Source organism: Phascolarctos cinereus, unplaced genomic scaffold (genome assembly GCF_003287225.1).
Source record: "Phascolarctos cinereus isolate Bilbo 61053 unplaced genomic scaffold, phaCin_HiC Scaffold_2;HRSCAF=192, whole genome shotgun sequence".
NCBI lineage: Eukaryota > Metazoa > Chordata > Mammalia > Diprotodontia > Phascolarctidae > Phascolarctos > Phascolarctos cinereus.
Window position 1 is genome coordinate 387,311,270 of NW_027555625.1, and position 16,268 is coordinate 387,327,537.

Below are 16,268 nucleotides of genomic sequence, written 5' to 3' on the forward strand. Positions count from 1 at the left end.
CTCGGAGTCTGGTGATTCCCTGGAGTCCATGTGGATGAGCAATCTTCCCTTCTGGGGAACTGACTCGATATTTGGCTGACCAATTTCTCTCTGTTTGATGGCCCAGCTCTTGTTCTCTCTGCCTTTCTGTGTCTCTGCTTTCTCTTTTAAAGACCAAGTCCCAAGGTGTATCCCACATATATGAATTAGCCACGAATCAGTCATCTTCTTGATATCCTCAAGATGGTATCAAGAAAGCAGCCCCCCTCAAGGCAAGAAAGTCATTCCATGTCAAGTAGTTAACCCACTCCAAAGAATTTCACACCTAGACAAGGAATCATCATCAATGGTAGAACAAAATCTCTCAGGTCTGGAAACGGATGATGAAGACCCCAAATGTTACCTGGGCAAACCTACTACATATATGAACGTCCAACACTATTTTGATGACAAATAAATTGAATCCAATGCATTACAAATTTCTATACTATTTATTATAGCCTAATGCTATCATCTTTTAAAAGTCATTTCTTTTCTGATTTCTTGTGTTGTTATAGAAATAATACATATCGTCAAGATTTTTTAATTTTGTTTACTAATTCTCAAGGTTTCTCAAATTCATTGAATCTTCAGACTCGAAAAATGTTCTGACTCAGAAATTATCTGGTCCAATTGTTGATAGATTTAGCATTATAAGAGTCATCTAGTCCAGCTCTTTTGTCCTTTTACAGAGAAGGAAAGTGGGGCCCAAAAAGAGGTGACTTGCTCCAGGTTACACAGGGAGGGCTAGCTAGCTAGCTATCTCAACTGACAGAAACCCAGGCTTAAAGAGGCAAGATTATTTGCCCATGGTCAAATGGCTAGTAAGAGAGGGGAGAAAGAACCCAGGCCTCTGGATCCTTAATAGAGTGACTTTTCAGATGAGATAGTATTTGTAAAGTACTTAACGCAATGCCTAGCACATAGTAGATGCTTAATAAATACTTATTTCCTTGTCTACTACTACATGCTTCATCCGCTAGATATAGGTGGATAAATAGACGAAGATAAATATATAGACATATAAGTAAAGTTTTAAAATTTAAATAAAACTCAGTATTTTAAAATAAATTCTGTAACAGTGGCAATTAAAAAATCTTTATTTAGTCCAATTAGATGAAAATATGGATTCTAGGAATTTAAGCTATGCTCTCCACAAAGTTGTGATCCTAGAACTACCAGTAGTATCAGATTCTTTTTCTCTGGTCTAACATATCTATTCCATGCAAATAAAAGAAACTCCCCAATGAGCTGGGCATTTTTTTTAACTTTTTTTTTTTAGGCAATTGGGGTTAAGTGACTTGCCCAGGGTCACACAGCTAGTAAGTGTCAAGTGTTTGGTCTGAGGTCGGATTTGAACTCAGGTCCTCCTGACTTCAGGGCCGGTGTTCTATCCACTGTGCCACCTAGCTGCCCCGGGCATATTTTTTGAGATCCAGCTGCCAGATAAAAAGGAGGCCAGAGACAGTAGCAAATTTCCTCAATGAATTAAAGACCCTGATAACTAGGGCTGATTCATTTGTTTTGCAACTGTATCTCAATAACTTTCTGTTTTCTTTTCTGTTTGCTATTGTAGTTCACATGGACAGATTTTGTTTTTATAGCACCTTCATTTCCTAATATATCTGTCCCTACTTCCTTCCCTTTAAATGTTGGTATGGGGAACACAGATAGTGGGAGATGAAGTAGAGGACACTATGCTATCATAATGCAAAACAGGGGTTTTAAAAAACAATGCAACATGTATTATACAAATGAATAACAGACATTGTTCTATGTACCTGGTTTTCTAAAATTTCATTTATATTTTAAGATTGGAATATAGAGCCATGCCTTCTAACCAAGAATAAAAATGAAAGAGGAGGTGGGTGAGGAGTAAGCTAGCCAATATATCAACCAAATCCAAGAATATATACAATGTCCCACACCCATAGAACTCCACTTTTGCAGCGAAAGAAAGGAAGTGCATTCTCAAAGCCATCTCCAGAGTGAAGCTTGACCAATATAGTTATACAACCTTTAGTTTCTATTGATATTCTTGTTTCCTATATAAGTTAATGGTGAATTAATAGCCCCTTATCTCACTCTAAACCCCAGAATGCTCATCATGGCCTGGTGACAAGAAACATCATAGGGTAGTGGAAGGAATCCTAGTTTGGTAACTGAGAGACCTGGGTTCCTGGAGTCACTAATGAACTGTGTGACCCTGTATAAGTCATTTGATATCTTTGAACCTCAATATCACTGTTTTTAATCTTATATTTGCTATAGTATCATTTAATCTACCACCAATATGAAAAAATGCAATGTGTATAATTCACATTTAATTTTTTGTTCATAATTGTAGAAAACTTTCTTATGGTCCAGAATAAAAATTTAGCCTTACAAGTGACTTTATATTCTAATCTTAAAATGTAAATGAAATTTAAAAAAAAAAAACAGGTACAAAAGAACAATATCTGTTACCATTTGTATAATATATATTGTAATGCTTTTCAAAACCCCTGTTTTGCAGGATACCATAGTGTCCTCTCCATCATTTCCCACTACCTGTGTCCCTTATACCAATACTTTAAAACACCATTTCCATCTCCAGCCCATTTTACAGATGAAAAAACTGAGCCAAACATGGTTAACTGAATTTCCCAGAGTCACACAGCTAGTAAGTATCTGAGATCAGATTTGAACTCACAAAGAAGAATCTTCCTGACTCCTAGCCTGGTTCTCTATCCACTGCACCACCAAGCTGGAAAGGCTTCCAAAGTCTTGTGTGAAAGGGTCCTAGGGGGTCTGAATTTGGACCCTTGGCTTCTAGTTCTCTTCCCTCTACACCACATTGCCTCCCTTGTGTGATCCAGTGTCCCTGTACCAGCCAGTCAGAGATGGTGAGAGGGTGGACTCTTGATCTGTTCAAATTTCTAAATCCCCCTATTGAATAGAAGAGATAAGTATAAGATGAAACAGAATAGCCACTAGATGGTGGTGTTTCCTCAATCAGTCTCCGACCCTGTGCTCCTTCGGCATCTTGTATCCATTACAGAGATGATGGTATTTTTCAGGTCTTTAAGTCAGACTCAGAATGTCAGAGTTTAGAGGGACCTTAGACCTCAAAGTTGTACTCAAAGCAACCTCCTCCATGAAGCATTCCCTGATATCCATCCTTACACATATACATACTCATCAATAACGATCTTTGCATCTCTCAAAAATAATTATTTCATAATACGGTGTATTATTATACATATTCGTCCAATTCAACTCAGCAAATATGTATTTAGTACCTACTACACACAAGGACTCCAGCTCAGTAGATATAATGAAAATGAAAACCAGTCTCTGCCCTTGAAGAATTTGTCTTCTATTAGGAGGGTACATGTAAAGAGATTAGGGAGAAGGAAGGAAAAAAAGACAATAATTCAGTAAAAGTGGGTATTAACTGAGCATGTCTGAAAAGGTTTCAAGTCAAAGGTGGCACCTGAGCTAAACCTTGAAGGAAAACAAAGGATTCTAAGAGGCAAAGGTGAAGGTGGAATGCATTCCTGGTGTGAGGGACAGCCTGTGCAAAAAACAAGAGGCGGTAGATAGAGGATCTACCGGAGGATGGTAGATGGCCAAGTTCTGAGAAGAGTGAGTAGATTGGTTTGGTTGGAGCATAGGAGTATGTGAAAGGAGTGTGAAATAAGTCCAGACAAGCAGTCTAGAGCCCAGCTGTGAAGGGTTCTCAATGAAAAAATGGAGAAGGTGGTATTTTATCCTAAAGGAATAAGGAGCCACTAATGATTTGTGAATGTGGCAGTGGGGAGGATATGGTCAGATCTATGCTGTAGGAAACTCTTGGCAACTGTGTGAATGAGAGATTAGTGAGGGGTAAGATTAGTACAGGGGAGTGAGGAAGGGGAAAAATTTGGAACCCAAAATTAAAAAAAAAAGCTAAAAATAATTGTTTTCTCATGCAACTAGAAAATAAGATATACAGGAAATGGGGTATAGAAATCTATCCTGCCCTACAGGAAAACTGAAGGGGAACAGGATAAGAGAAGGGATGGGAGAGATAGAAGAAAGGGAAGATTAGGGGTATTCAGAATGCATGCCATTTTGGGATGGGGGGAGGGATGAGATGGGGAGAAAATCTGGAGCTCAAAATCTTGTGGAAGTGACTGTTGAAAACTAAAAATATATAATTAATTTTTTTTAAAAAAGACTGGATATAGGAATTAGGAAGATATGGAAATAACCTAAATGGTGAGGAGTCCTGTTAAGAAGGTGGCTGCAGGAGAAGAGAGAAGAGAACAAATAAAAGAGACACGTAGAATTAGAATAAGCAAGACTGGTCCACTGATGGAGTACAGAAAAAGAGTCACAGAGGGAAAAAGAAGGAAGAGTTCAACGTTGTAAAGCTGGGTGAATAAGATGTGAGTCACTTCAAAAAATAGGGAAATTTAGGGGAGGAGTAGGTGTTATTTGTCTTTATGGCCTATAAATTCTTGGTGGTCAGGGACTGGGAATTTATATTTATATTTATATTTACCTCAGTATCTAGTATAGTGCTCTACACACAAGAGTCACTTAATAAATGGTAAGGTTACTTTGAATTGAGTGATAGAGCATAGAATAATATAACGAGAAAGAGTAATACATGGAACAATTTTCATATGTATGTATATATATATATGTGTATATTATATATACACATATATATGTGCATATATGTGTGTGTGTGTATGTATATATGTTTCTATTTCTATTGTGGAGACAGTACGCCATTGGAGATGGCGTACTAAACTCTTCTGATTCTGGTATTTATCGCCCTGTGGCCCCTTCTAGCTCTGATATTCTGTGTTCTAAAGGTTTCTTTTAGCTCTGATATTGTGTTCTAAGATCCCTTCCAGCTCTGACATTCTATGCTCTCAGGTTTCTTCCAGCTCTACCACTATGAGTTTTATAATTCCAGCTACCTCTGGTGATTAGCCTCCCCCTTTTGAAGTAAGAAAGAGGCAAATACTTAGAGCTGGACAGGTACAGAGTCCCGTTGTACTCTGATATTAAGAAACCTTACAAGAGCAGCTACCACTGGGAACACAGTGTGGCATAAATATACAAGTCTACAGAATTGGCATAGCAAACATGTGATTGAGAGATTTCTGTTTCAAATCAAGCATGCCAATTTTAGAGAGGACGGATGATGATTGAAATTTCATTCAGATAAGGAGTTCCCAGACAGAGACTCCCTCTACCGATGCAGATCGACACCTATGCAGTTAAAATTATAGCCTCAGCAAGTTGCCTAGGGCACCGAGAGGTCAAGTCCTTGCCCAGGGTCAGCCAGCCAATTCATGCCAGGGGCTGGAACCAGTTCTTCCTGACCCTAAAGTTGTCTCTCTAGCCACCACACAGTGCCTCTTAGTTGTGTCTACTTGACGGCTTATTGGTGAGCAAAGCAGTGTGATACAATTTTATTACTGCATTTTATGTCAGCACATCTGGGCCTAACTCCAACCATGCCTCTGATTTTGAGGATTTTTTACTTTGTTCATTCATTCATTTGTCTGATTGGTTTTAGTTTTCAACATTCACTTTTATAAGATTTTGAGTTCTAAATTTTCCCCCTCCCCAAGATGGCATGCAATATGATATAGCGTGCCTCTAATTTCTTTGTGAACTTGGAAAAAATAATTTCCATCTCTTTGAGCCTTGGTTTCTGAATTTGGGAAATGGGATTAATGATATTTTCTTCAAGAGTTCAAGGAAAAGAACTTTGTCAACTGTATATTATGGCAAAAAGGAGAGGTGTTATCATCGTGAGCATCACCAAAGCTTCTTTCTTCGATAGTCTTCCTCCCAAGCCTCATCACAGTAGGAAGGCAGTCCTTCCTAAGTATGGAAGGCTTATGGAAGGGGCAAAAGTTCTCTCAGGTCCTACAAGCTTAGACTGCTCCTAGTATGGGCATGGGAATGAATGACATAGATGAGTTCGAACGAATTAATCACTATACAATTAACTACCAGATGATAGCTTTTATATTCACAAAAATTCAGAAATCTGTCTAGTAAAATATGGAGATGGAAGTGGGGGGGTGGATTTGGAAGGTCTCCTCCAAAGATTTCCCTGATGTCTTTCCAAAATGGTGAGTTACATTGATGCTGCAACTGTGGGCAGGGACCTTGTCTTATTTAATCTTTATATGACAATCCTCTGCTCTTAGTACAAATTCCCTGAATGAGTAACCCAACAGCACAGTACAGTGTTTCCTACAACTGTAAGGGGGCAAACAACATCATTAATGAGAATCAGCACTTCATGCTTTCTGCAGTCTCTTCTATGGGGATAAATGTGTAGTTTCTATTTGTTTAAATAATATTTGTAGGAATCTTAGATTGTGTATATATCTATTTACATTACCAGCTTCGTATTCTCCATATAAACCTTGTTTTTTATGGGTTGAGGAGAGCTCAACTGAAAAACTCTCTCCTCAGATGTGTGTGTGTATCTCCTCCAAAAAATTAGCTTAAATCAGTAGGCTGCTTTGAGAAGATTGTGAGAGTGTCATGGCTTCAGATGCTGGAATGTGCATATTTTTTCTTCCTAGTTTGCTTCTACCTAAAAATAAAGCCAGCTGCTTGCTTATTTGGGCTTCTATTTTTTTTATAGGGATTTAACTAGATTGTAAGCTTAATTGCCAATTACTATGAGAAAGTATGTTGGGTTTCCTAGGTAAGAGAGAGCTGTTAGTCAGGAGGCCTGGACCCTGACTCCCATATTTGGCACTAACTTGCTGTGTGTGAACAGAGAGTTTTCTAAGGCATGATTTGACATCTGTGGAACGAAAATAAGGATACTTACTTTACCCTCCTACCTAGTTTCAAAGATCATATTTGACCTCTGAAATATGAGGTTGGATTAGATAATCCACTAGTTTATGAAATCTTTTCTCAAGGGGAGGGCCTTTGTCATATATTTATCTTGATATTCACCACCACCCTGGCCTTTCCCCATGCCTTTACTAGCCCACTAGGTTGCTTAAATGACTGTTGAATGATCTCTTAGCTTCCTTCCAACTCTGCCTTCTACTTTCTGTGTTCCAAGATCCCTCCCAGCTATCATTCTAGATTCTGTGTGCTTTGAAAATTTAAAAACCCTCTTCAAATTCAAAGGATTCCTGAAAAGGGTAAGCACTTGGTGTTCCCTCCTGTGCCCTCACTCCTGCTAAAGCAGATTCCCCCAAGCTGCTTCAGTAGTCTACACCTCTTTTCCTTTTCCCCCTTCCCCCTGCATGCCCTCTCAGCATCAAGGAGCCAGGCTTTCCTTCCCTGTTCACCTAAGCAAATGGAGTCGCCATCCAAAAGACTAACTAAACAAGTTTCCAAGTGTAAGACAAAGTGTTCCTGCTCTATTTTAGATAAGGAATGATGACTTTTTCTGGCTTCTGTGGTTATGTGTATCAATCATTAATCTTGATCATTATTGATTCATGTTATGATGAGAAAGGAGAGTCAGCAGATGCTTTGAATATTTGAGGAAACACAATGTAGATATGACTTCTGCTGAATTTTTGGTCTTCAAAGTCCTCTTGTTTTCTTCTAGTGAAAAGAACAGTGAACTGGGCATCTGGGTTCAAATTCTATCTCTTATACTTATTTCTTTATGGGAATTCAGCTTGATTTTAAGTTCAGGGTTGTAACTTGGAGCTGGAAGGAATCTTAAAGCCCACTGGATTCTGACTCTTTCACTTTACCCAAGAAATGTGCCCAAAGACACACAGAAGAAGTAGAAAAGTCAGGATTTGAACCCATTTTCTAATGCCAAAACTAGCATATTTTCCACTTCACCAGGCTGCTCTCTTAGAGGAAAAGTACCTTGGGCTTTTAGGTAAGGGGATGGAATGGGCCTGACTTACTATCATTAATGGGACCTTGATTGTACAAGTCACTTAAACCCCAAAATGCCTCAGTTAGCTCATCTTTTAAAATGGGCATATTTGCACTCACTGCCTTAATAAATTGTTTTGAAGAAAGTGCTATGTGACTCATAAATTTTCACCTAAATATGTTATTTGGAGGCTTTTTAAACTTGTGCATCGTTTATTGTATCTTTTCTTACAAATCATCTTCAGCTGCAACCTGGAAGCAGCCAGCAACCACAGGGAAGAAGCTAGGGCAGAGAAGAATAAAAACTCAAAGAGAGTTCCATGAAAAATTGGGCTCTTTCAGCTCCATGCCAAAGGCTTATCTCCTCCCTCTTGGGGCCCAGGTAGTAGAGGGCAGGAGCTGGAAGAAACTTGGGGAAAGGAGTGGGGGCAGGGATTCACACTTTATGCAGCACAACCCTCCCTCCCTCCACGACCTTTAATTTAAGGAGAGGTTCCAACTTCAGTAGAAGGCAGGCCCGACATCAGAAAAAGATGCGTCGGCAGAGAGGATCCTGGGATTTTAGCCCTGGAAGGGACCTTAGAGGTCAGTTGGTTCAATCCCCTCCTTTTCTCTGACAAGCAGACCCTGTTATTTCGTGTAGGGAGCTTTTTTTTTTAAACCAATGAAGATCTATAACCTTAACAAGTTGCCCGGGGCACTGAGACTTGCCCGCTTAAGTGACTTGTTCAGACTCACAGTCAGAGTCAGGACTTGAACCCTGATTTTCCTTATTCTGAGGTCAACTCTCTCCATAACGTTGTGCTGTCTCTTTCAGATCCTCTCATTTTCCAGAGGAGGAAACGGGACGAGAACCGTGAAGTGACTTGTCTTGATTGCATAGGCAGTAATAGTAATAGCCAGAAAATATTTATATAGCTCATTAAAGTTTGTAAAGCTCTTTACATACCTTATCGAATTTGATCCTCACAACAAACCTATTAAAAAGTAGCAAAGCCAGGATTAGGAATCCAGGTCTTCTAATTCCAAACCCAAGGCAAGGACTATTTTATCCTTTCTTTGTGTCCCCAGCGCTTAGCACAGTGGCAGGAACTTGGTAAGCACTTAATAAATGCTCTTTGTCAGGCGGTTCCATTACTCCACTCACGTAGGGAACTACATTCTCCAGTCACCTTCTCTCCTCCAGACCTTTTCCCCTGTCTGTTCCCTCTGCTCCCCATTTTACAGATATAAAATGGGTATCATACTGGTACCACCTGCTTGGTAGTGTTGCTTACAAGAAAGCACTGCCTCATGGCACTGTGATTCACAAAATATTTAAGAACCTATTTAGAACGTAAGGCCAGTACTAGGCTTGCCTCTGGAACACCGGGCTGGATTCGGGCAGAGTAACTGCCCTTGGGACAAGGTGTGTTCGAATTTAGAGGCCATGTATCTTGAGGTCTCTATGATGAGGTCCAGGATAGCTTTAGGACAATTTTTATGCCAACTCCTCCCCCATCCAGTCAATTCTGATGCTGCATGTTCCGAAGGGTCCTGATTTTTTGGTCTCCCGCTCCCATCTTCCTCATCCCCGACTCGAACTACCCTATCCCTGGGACTCAGCCCGCGCGGGGTGCATTCTTCCCGTGCCATAGATACTTCGGGCCTCTAAAAATAGTGGGTCGCTAGTCCTGTGTGGCCTGTGGCTCCCTCTGGACCCCGGAGGTGAGGGCGGCCCTGAGAGTGGAGGCCTGCGGAGGAGGGCGCGGGGGTGGGGGGGGAAGGGGAAGGGGGAGGTGGAGGCCGGGCCGCGCCCGCCTCATTACAGCAGCCAAGGTGTTGCCCTCTTAAACTGCCTCTTACTGCCAAGCTGTTTGATGTTTGGAGCCGGTGGGGGGAAGAAAGGGGAATTGAGGGAAAGACTGGGGGCGCGGGGGCGGACCCGCACCTCGGCATCTCCATAAAACACCTTTTATTAACTCTTTAGGGCCCGGAAAGGCTCCTTTAGCCTCGTCGCCACTCCTTACCCTCCCCGCCTCGGTGTTTACAACTCCGAGTAATGGAAACCCATATACACCCGCCATGTCCGTGCACTCTGGTCACAGTCTCTCCACATGCAATCTTCAGTCCTTTCCCTCCCTAGCTCCGTGACCACGGGACAAGCTACTCCATCTCTCGAAGCCTGCTCCTACTCTACAATACCAAGAAGAATAAGGCACTTTCCAATCAAGAGAGTGCCAGAGAAGAGCCAATAGTTGGCAGGCAGGTCTTACGGTGCACAACTTGTCCTGAGTCGGGGGCCCTTCGTTCGAAGTCTCCAATCAGTCATATACTCTAATTCACAGCAAGCCACTGATTCCTTTCTTGATCTCAGTTTCTTCTTCTGAAAAGTGGAGATGATACTTCTGCTCCCTCTTTGGGTTGTTGTAAGGAGTGTTGATATATCAATATGAGAGCTATATTACTGCAAGTCTCCATCCATTCCCTCCAGCTGCTTTAGACAATTAAGTCTGTCTCTTGTCTAAGTTCCGCAAAGTAGCCCGTGCTCCTTCCTCCCTGTCCCTGGCAGGGACCCGGTCATAGACACAGAAAGGCTCCTGGAACCAACTTTGATGCTGGTAGAGAGGCCCAGGTTGGTTTCTGTCTCTAGAAGTGTGAATAACCCCCCACCCCCTCCTCTCTCGGTCACAATCGCAGAGACCAAGCATAACTATATTTCTGCACCGTTACCCCAACAGTTTATGCAGGCATTTACATCCCAGTCTGAATAGGTGCATTCCCCTCCAGTCAGGCACACATTCACGAGTAAACAGGGCCAAAACTTTTACCCACAGGTGTGCATTTGCATTTACATGTATACAGAGGCAAAATGATATACATCTATTCAACTTCCCATTCCCCCACCAATTAGAGATTCTTTTATTATATACTTTTTCTCCCACCAACTCAACCAGTATTGTAAAACCATATATATACTAACATACATACATTAACCATATACATATGTGCATACATTATAGTGCTGGTATGCTGGAGAAATTCCCAGGACCCAATGGTGCCTAGTTTTTATTTCTAGTGATCTTGAAGGCCATTTTCACCATAGCTTTCCTTTCCAATCATTCAACACTGCTTTTTTAACCAGAGTGTTCTAGGGTGAGCTCTCCTTTCCCTCAAAGAACGTCTAACTGGACTGTTTTTATTTCAAGGAACTTGTCTTCACCTATTCAATTCAAAAGGTTTTTCGGGGTATTTTTTTTTAGTGGTTCTGAACATATTTTTCCTTTCTTGACTTTTTTTCCTTTCCTTAGGAGAGGGAGGGAAAGGGAGATTAAGATGGCTCTCTAAATGGAAAAGTAAGAAAGTTGGCCTCCTTGACCCTGTGCGTAAATGGCTTTGGTGGAAATATTCTGAGGTCAAGAGAATAAAAAGTCAGCTTTGGTGAACCTGCCCCCAAGAAAATGATCGCACAGCTTTGAGGTAGCAAAAATAAAATAAAAACAAAAACAAAACACAACCAGTAAGGGATGAGCAAGGTTTGCCCAAAAAACCTGAGCCCTGGCAGGCAGAATTAGGTAGTTTAAATATATAAAAACTTCAGTGATGGGAACAAAGATTTTATTTACAAAGAATAAGAGGTTTTCCTTGGAATTAGGAATTATAAGGCATTAGGCAGGAAGTGGAGATACCAAACCAACACTTGTTTAAAAAAAAAATAATTCCCAGACCAACTGAGCTCTCCTTTCCCTTGGTAATATATGGTTACCGGAGTCCCGGAAAAGGAAGAAGCTGTGCAGAGAATGAGTGGGTGATATTGCAAATTAATGCGTAAAAGGAGACAGAGAGCAAAATCAGATTTCCAATCTAGGACGGAAAAGGTGAGTCAAAGGTTGGAAATGAGGGCCAGCAAGGTTGGTCCCATTTGCCTCTCATGTGCCTGTCAATGCCGGCTCCCCATTCCGTTTGCTTGGATATATTTTATATAATATATATATAATATATTTTTCTTTCTTTCTCTTAAAGAATCAAAAAAAAATTTCAAAGGGCATTGCACTTGACCAGTTTTGCTGCTGACAACTCTCAGGAGTACTCAAGATATCCATAACAGAATGAGAAAATAATGGACAGCCAGAAATAGTAGTCTTGCCTCGTACTCCGATGGCGCCCGGCGGATTTTCTGAGTGCTGAATACCCTTTCCGAGGCTGCTTCTCACTGGTTGAGCTCCAAAGCCCAGACTTGCTGTGGCCAGCCTGTCCGCCCTTTAATCTTTTTCTCTCCGGGTCCCAGGGGGTGAGGATACCCTTCGCTGGGCTGTGCACCGATCAGGACCGCAAACACCGGAAAAGAGAAGGGGGAGAGGGCGAAAGACATTCAGGTTTAGACTTTTCTTCCCGCTTGTACAGTCTCTCCTCGGGAGAGCTCGGGACAAGGTTTCCAAATAAAGGACCCAGCTTTCTGTTCGGCAAACAGGCTCATAAACTGGCCTCTATGCGGGCTGAGAAATAGGGTTCTCATGAGGTTTGGAAGTTGAAACTGGCGCTCAGCTAAGTTATACCAGGCTGCCGAGCTGCCCGGCCTGAGGGTATACTAGAGAAAATACCCCGATTCTTAGTTCTCTTCCTAGCCCCCTAACTCACCTCCCCCCTTTCCCCTCGCTCCTTCCCTTCCTACTCTTCCAAGACAAAGTCAGGGTGCTTTGAGTTGGTGACTGAAGAAAACACTGGGCTTGGGGATGGATGGGGAGAGCCAACCCAGGAGCAAAGCCGCCCAGCCAGCCATCAGCTTTCTCGGTTCAGTGGGAAGAGCTAGATGTTGCTTAAGGTTCCTGTAAGCTCTAAATCCTAAGATCCTGAAAGCCCTTACAGTACCCCCCGCAGGGCACTGGACTGGACGGAGCCTTGGGCCACCAGAGCCCCGATTCCTATCTCACCCTGTCTCCTCTGCTCTCTGTCTGGATTTCTGGGCCTCAGCCTTCCGGCCTGGCCCCACCCCTGCCCCCTTCCAGCTAGTTTGTTTTTGGTTGTTGTTGGTTTTTTTTTAAATCCAAAGTGGATCTTTTGATTAAGTACAGAGAGCCCCCAGGCAACAGCGGGGCCGGTCTGGGCACCTAGAGGACAGCGCAGCCCCAAACAAGGCTAACATCAACGACGTTCTGACAACCCAGGAGGAAGTCCAGGGCAGAATCGGTTAGTTGAGGGTGCCCAAAATGGTGCCCTTAAAGAAATCAACGTTCGTGACTTTGAAATCTAGTTTAGTACTCGAGCATCTTTGAACTCTAGGGCTGTGTGTCCCTGCCACAAAGGCCACCCTGACTACTGACTTTTCCGGGAAATCTAGCCTCGAAGGCCCCCCAGGGCAAAAAGATGTATCTCTTCTCCGGGCCCGCAGCCGGGAAAAGAGAAGCTTATAGAAACCCGGGTGGCAAGTTCCCGTTACCCTTTTAGTTCGGGGATTAAAAAAGAAAGACTTGGGCCGAGCTTTTAAAAGTGCAATTGCTGCGAAGCTCTCCTCTCTGGCTTGTAGGAACTGACTGGGGTACTTGGAAAATAAAATGTTAGTACTGGAGATGTTCTTTTAGAACAGAACACAATGTGTTGGAATTACAAGTGCCGTTATAACAGAGACCGTAGAATGTCGGTGGTGAAAGGGAATTTACTACATTGAACATAAAATGTTAGCCCTAGCTGGGACGGCCCTTAGAACGCAAAATGTCTGTCACTGTTAGGAGTAACACGAACTGGAAGGACCCTTAGCCTTTCCTTCCCGAAAGTCTTTGTAGTACTTTTGCAGAGGAAGAAACTGAGGCCCAAAGAGGTGAAGAGAATTGCTCAAGGTCACACAGGGAGTTCCCTGGCGAGTGTTGCGAAGAATTCAATTTGCCCCTTTATACACACGCAATAGAAAACCCGCCATAAACGTCATCCGCGTCCAAGCAGATACAAGAACACATAAACACCACCTCCCTAACCCAGGGCCTGCGATTTTTGCGTACTTTACACTCCCTGGCATTCCATACACCCGGCCCCTGACAGGGCAGCACCTCTACGCCCAGCTGACCCTAGGGCCCAAGGGGAAGGGAGGCCCCCAAAGGCCCGGAAACTCACCGGCTCCCTCTTACGCTTGCTCTCGCGGCCGCTGTCCACTTTCTTGAGCTCCGCCTTGAAGCCCTCGGGGTCCCCGGCCTGAGCGTCCTTGGCCAGCACGTCCATGAGGTAAGCGATATAGCTGGTGGCCAGGCGGAGGGTCTTGATCTTGGAGAGCTTGGTGTCAGCGGGCACGTTGGGGATGCACTCGCGAAGTTCTGCGAAGGCGCTATTGATGCTCTCAGTGCGCCGCCTTTCCTTCTTGGGCCCCGCGCCTTTCCGCCTGCCCAAGCGACCACCCAGCGCCTCCAGCCTGCCAGGGCTCTGCGCTGGCCCCGCGGTCCCGGCCGCATCCGGGCTGTAGGTAGCCGGCGGCGGTCGCCTCCCAGGAAAATCTGGGGCCACGTCTCCGGGGCTTAGCACCCAGCTCTGGAAATAAGGCCGATCCTGATGACACCGTGAGGCTGGAGCGAAGAGGAAGGGTTCGTGCAGCATGGGATGAGGGTGAGGGGGATGATGGTGAGGGTGTGGATGGGGGTAGCCGCCCACTAGGTTCATGGTGAAGCGGACGCGGCTCCCCGGCCCCCCCAGTGGCCCCAAGTTGAGCCTCGCCTCTCTGCAGTTGGCTCTAACGCCGCGCCATCCGCTACAGCCCCGTCCCGTCGGGGAAGGTGCGGGTGGCTGGGATGAAGCAGAACAGGGCTGGGGAGCGGGAGGCTGGGCGGCTGGCTACTGCTTCTGCCTTGGCCCCTTAGCTGCAGAGCTGATTATGGCGCTGGCGCTCTAGGGGACGATTTTAACCCTTCTCGGGCCTCTTTTCCTGGCCTCAGCTTATATAGGGCCGGGGCTTTGATGTCAACCCTTCCCCTGAGCCAATAGCAGGGGGGCGGATCCAGCAGTGTAGAGGAGAAGGCAGCGCAGCTGCCCCTCCCCCAGGAAAAAGAGGGAGATCTGTGCAGCCAACGCCCACCGGACAGCAGTCCGCCCTCCTGGCCAACTGACCCCACCCAGTTCCCCTGGACCCCCCAACGACTTTCAGTGCCCCTGGGTTCAAGCGAAGAAGGAGGTGGGTTGGGACAAAGAGATCTATGTGAATGAAAGGCTTCATCCTTGGTCATTCTCCTTCGAGACACACTCCCCCGTTCCCACTTTATTAAGTGCCAACAATTGCTACCTATTCTCCTGGGCATCATTGCTGGTATTACGGCTAAGTCTTTTATCAGATCACCTATCTGCATTCTAGGATGCAGCAGGGTCAGACCCCACAGCCCTCTTTAAGTTGTGGGATGCGGAGGAAGGAATCAGTCCCTCATGAAAAAGAAGGGAAGAAGCCTGCAGAGAAAATCTTCGAACACTCTCCCGCCCCTGGAATCCCAGTCCGATTACACATACCCAAGTGTCTAGAACAGCGAGCCCAGTAAGTTGGTTCCTACCAGAAGTGGCCTGGCTTTGCCCAGCTCACAGGGGAAGTCCTCTGAGAGAAGGAGAATCTGCCAGCAAGGCTGACCTCTTTTGGTCTTGGGGGCCCAGCCGGGGCAGGCACTAGGTTTCCCCTGACTCCTCCAGGACCCAGCCCTAGGGAGGCAGTAGGAGAATGCAATCCTTCTGCACATCTGGGCTGCACTGCGGCTGCAGTCACAGCTTAAGAATGCCTGATTCATATAGGAGAGTATAGCTCCGAGACTCAGAGGAGACCCACAAAGACATGGCACCCACATTCAGGGCCGCATTCAAACTCAGCAAGGGACAAACACAGACCTAGGCACCCTGGTCTAACAGAGCTCTATACAGTCCAGGCCATGCAGGGATGACACACAAATGCACCCCCTCACCCTTTCCAAGAGAAAGACACACCCTTCCCTGAGATACAATATACTTGGGATTCTTAGCCTAAAATACACCCACTCAATGACACGCACAGACCCAGAGACACATCAAGAACATGTGGCCTCAGAGATACTTGCAGACCCATTTGAAATACACTAGAGCCAGGATGAGAACACCCACAGAGGCCATCACAGGCTGAGAAGCTCATTGGAGACCCAGCCCTGGATGTGATTGATCCTGGAGAGGTAACGCTATTCCCACCTTCATTTCTTTCCAATTGCTTTCATCAGTCTGTTTCCATGGTCTCTCAGCAATGCTGTATTCAACCCATTCTGGCCCCACAGGGGAGAATCTTACACTGACACTTTGGCACACCCATATTCATCCCTGTTCGCTGCCTTCGTGTCCACAGTTATTTTTCCCACTTTTGTCTGCTCCAAAGCTGTTCTCCACAAAGCTTCACACATAGACACAAACCGATGGAAGCGTCTTTG

General features: G+C 44.4%; 1 protein-coding gene across 1 annotated transcript; it reads right to left on the reverse strand.

Annotated features, from left to right (window-relative positions):
- Positions 1-11,892: 11,892 nt before the first annotated feature.
- On the reverse strand, positions 11,893-14,636 carry HAND1 (heart and neural crest derivatives expressed 1). Its single transcript, XM_020974623.2, has 2 exons — positions 13,969-14,636; positions 11,893-12,175 (listed from the first exon to the last, which is right to left on the reverse strand). The coding sequence occupies exons 1-2, from the start codon at positions 14,503-14,505 to the stop codon at positions 12,074-12,076; spliced, it is 639 nt and encodes a 212-aa protein (XP_020830282.1). The 5' UTR covers positions 14,506-14,636; the 3' UTR covers positions 11,893-12,073.
- Between the last annotated feature and the right edge of the window lie 1,632 nt (positions 14,637-16,268).

What these genes read in the sequence shown, in the direction of transcription:
- HAND1 (XM_020974623.2), bottom strand. Translation starts at nt 14,505, where the DNA reads ATGAACCTAGTGGGCGGCTACCCCCATCCACACCCTCACCATCATCCC. An exon ending in GCAAGCGTAAGAGGGAGCCG is followed by an intron (nt 12,176 to 13,968) that starts GTGAGTTTCCGG and finishes ATCGGTGCACAG; the next exon opens with CCCAGCGAAGGGTATCCTCA.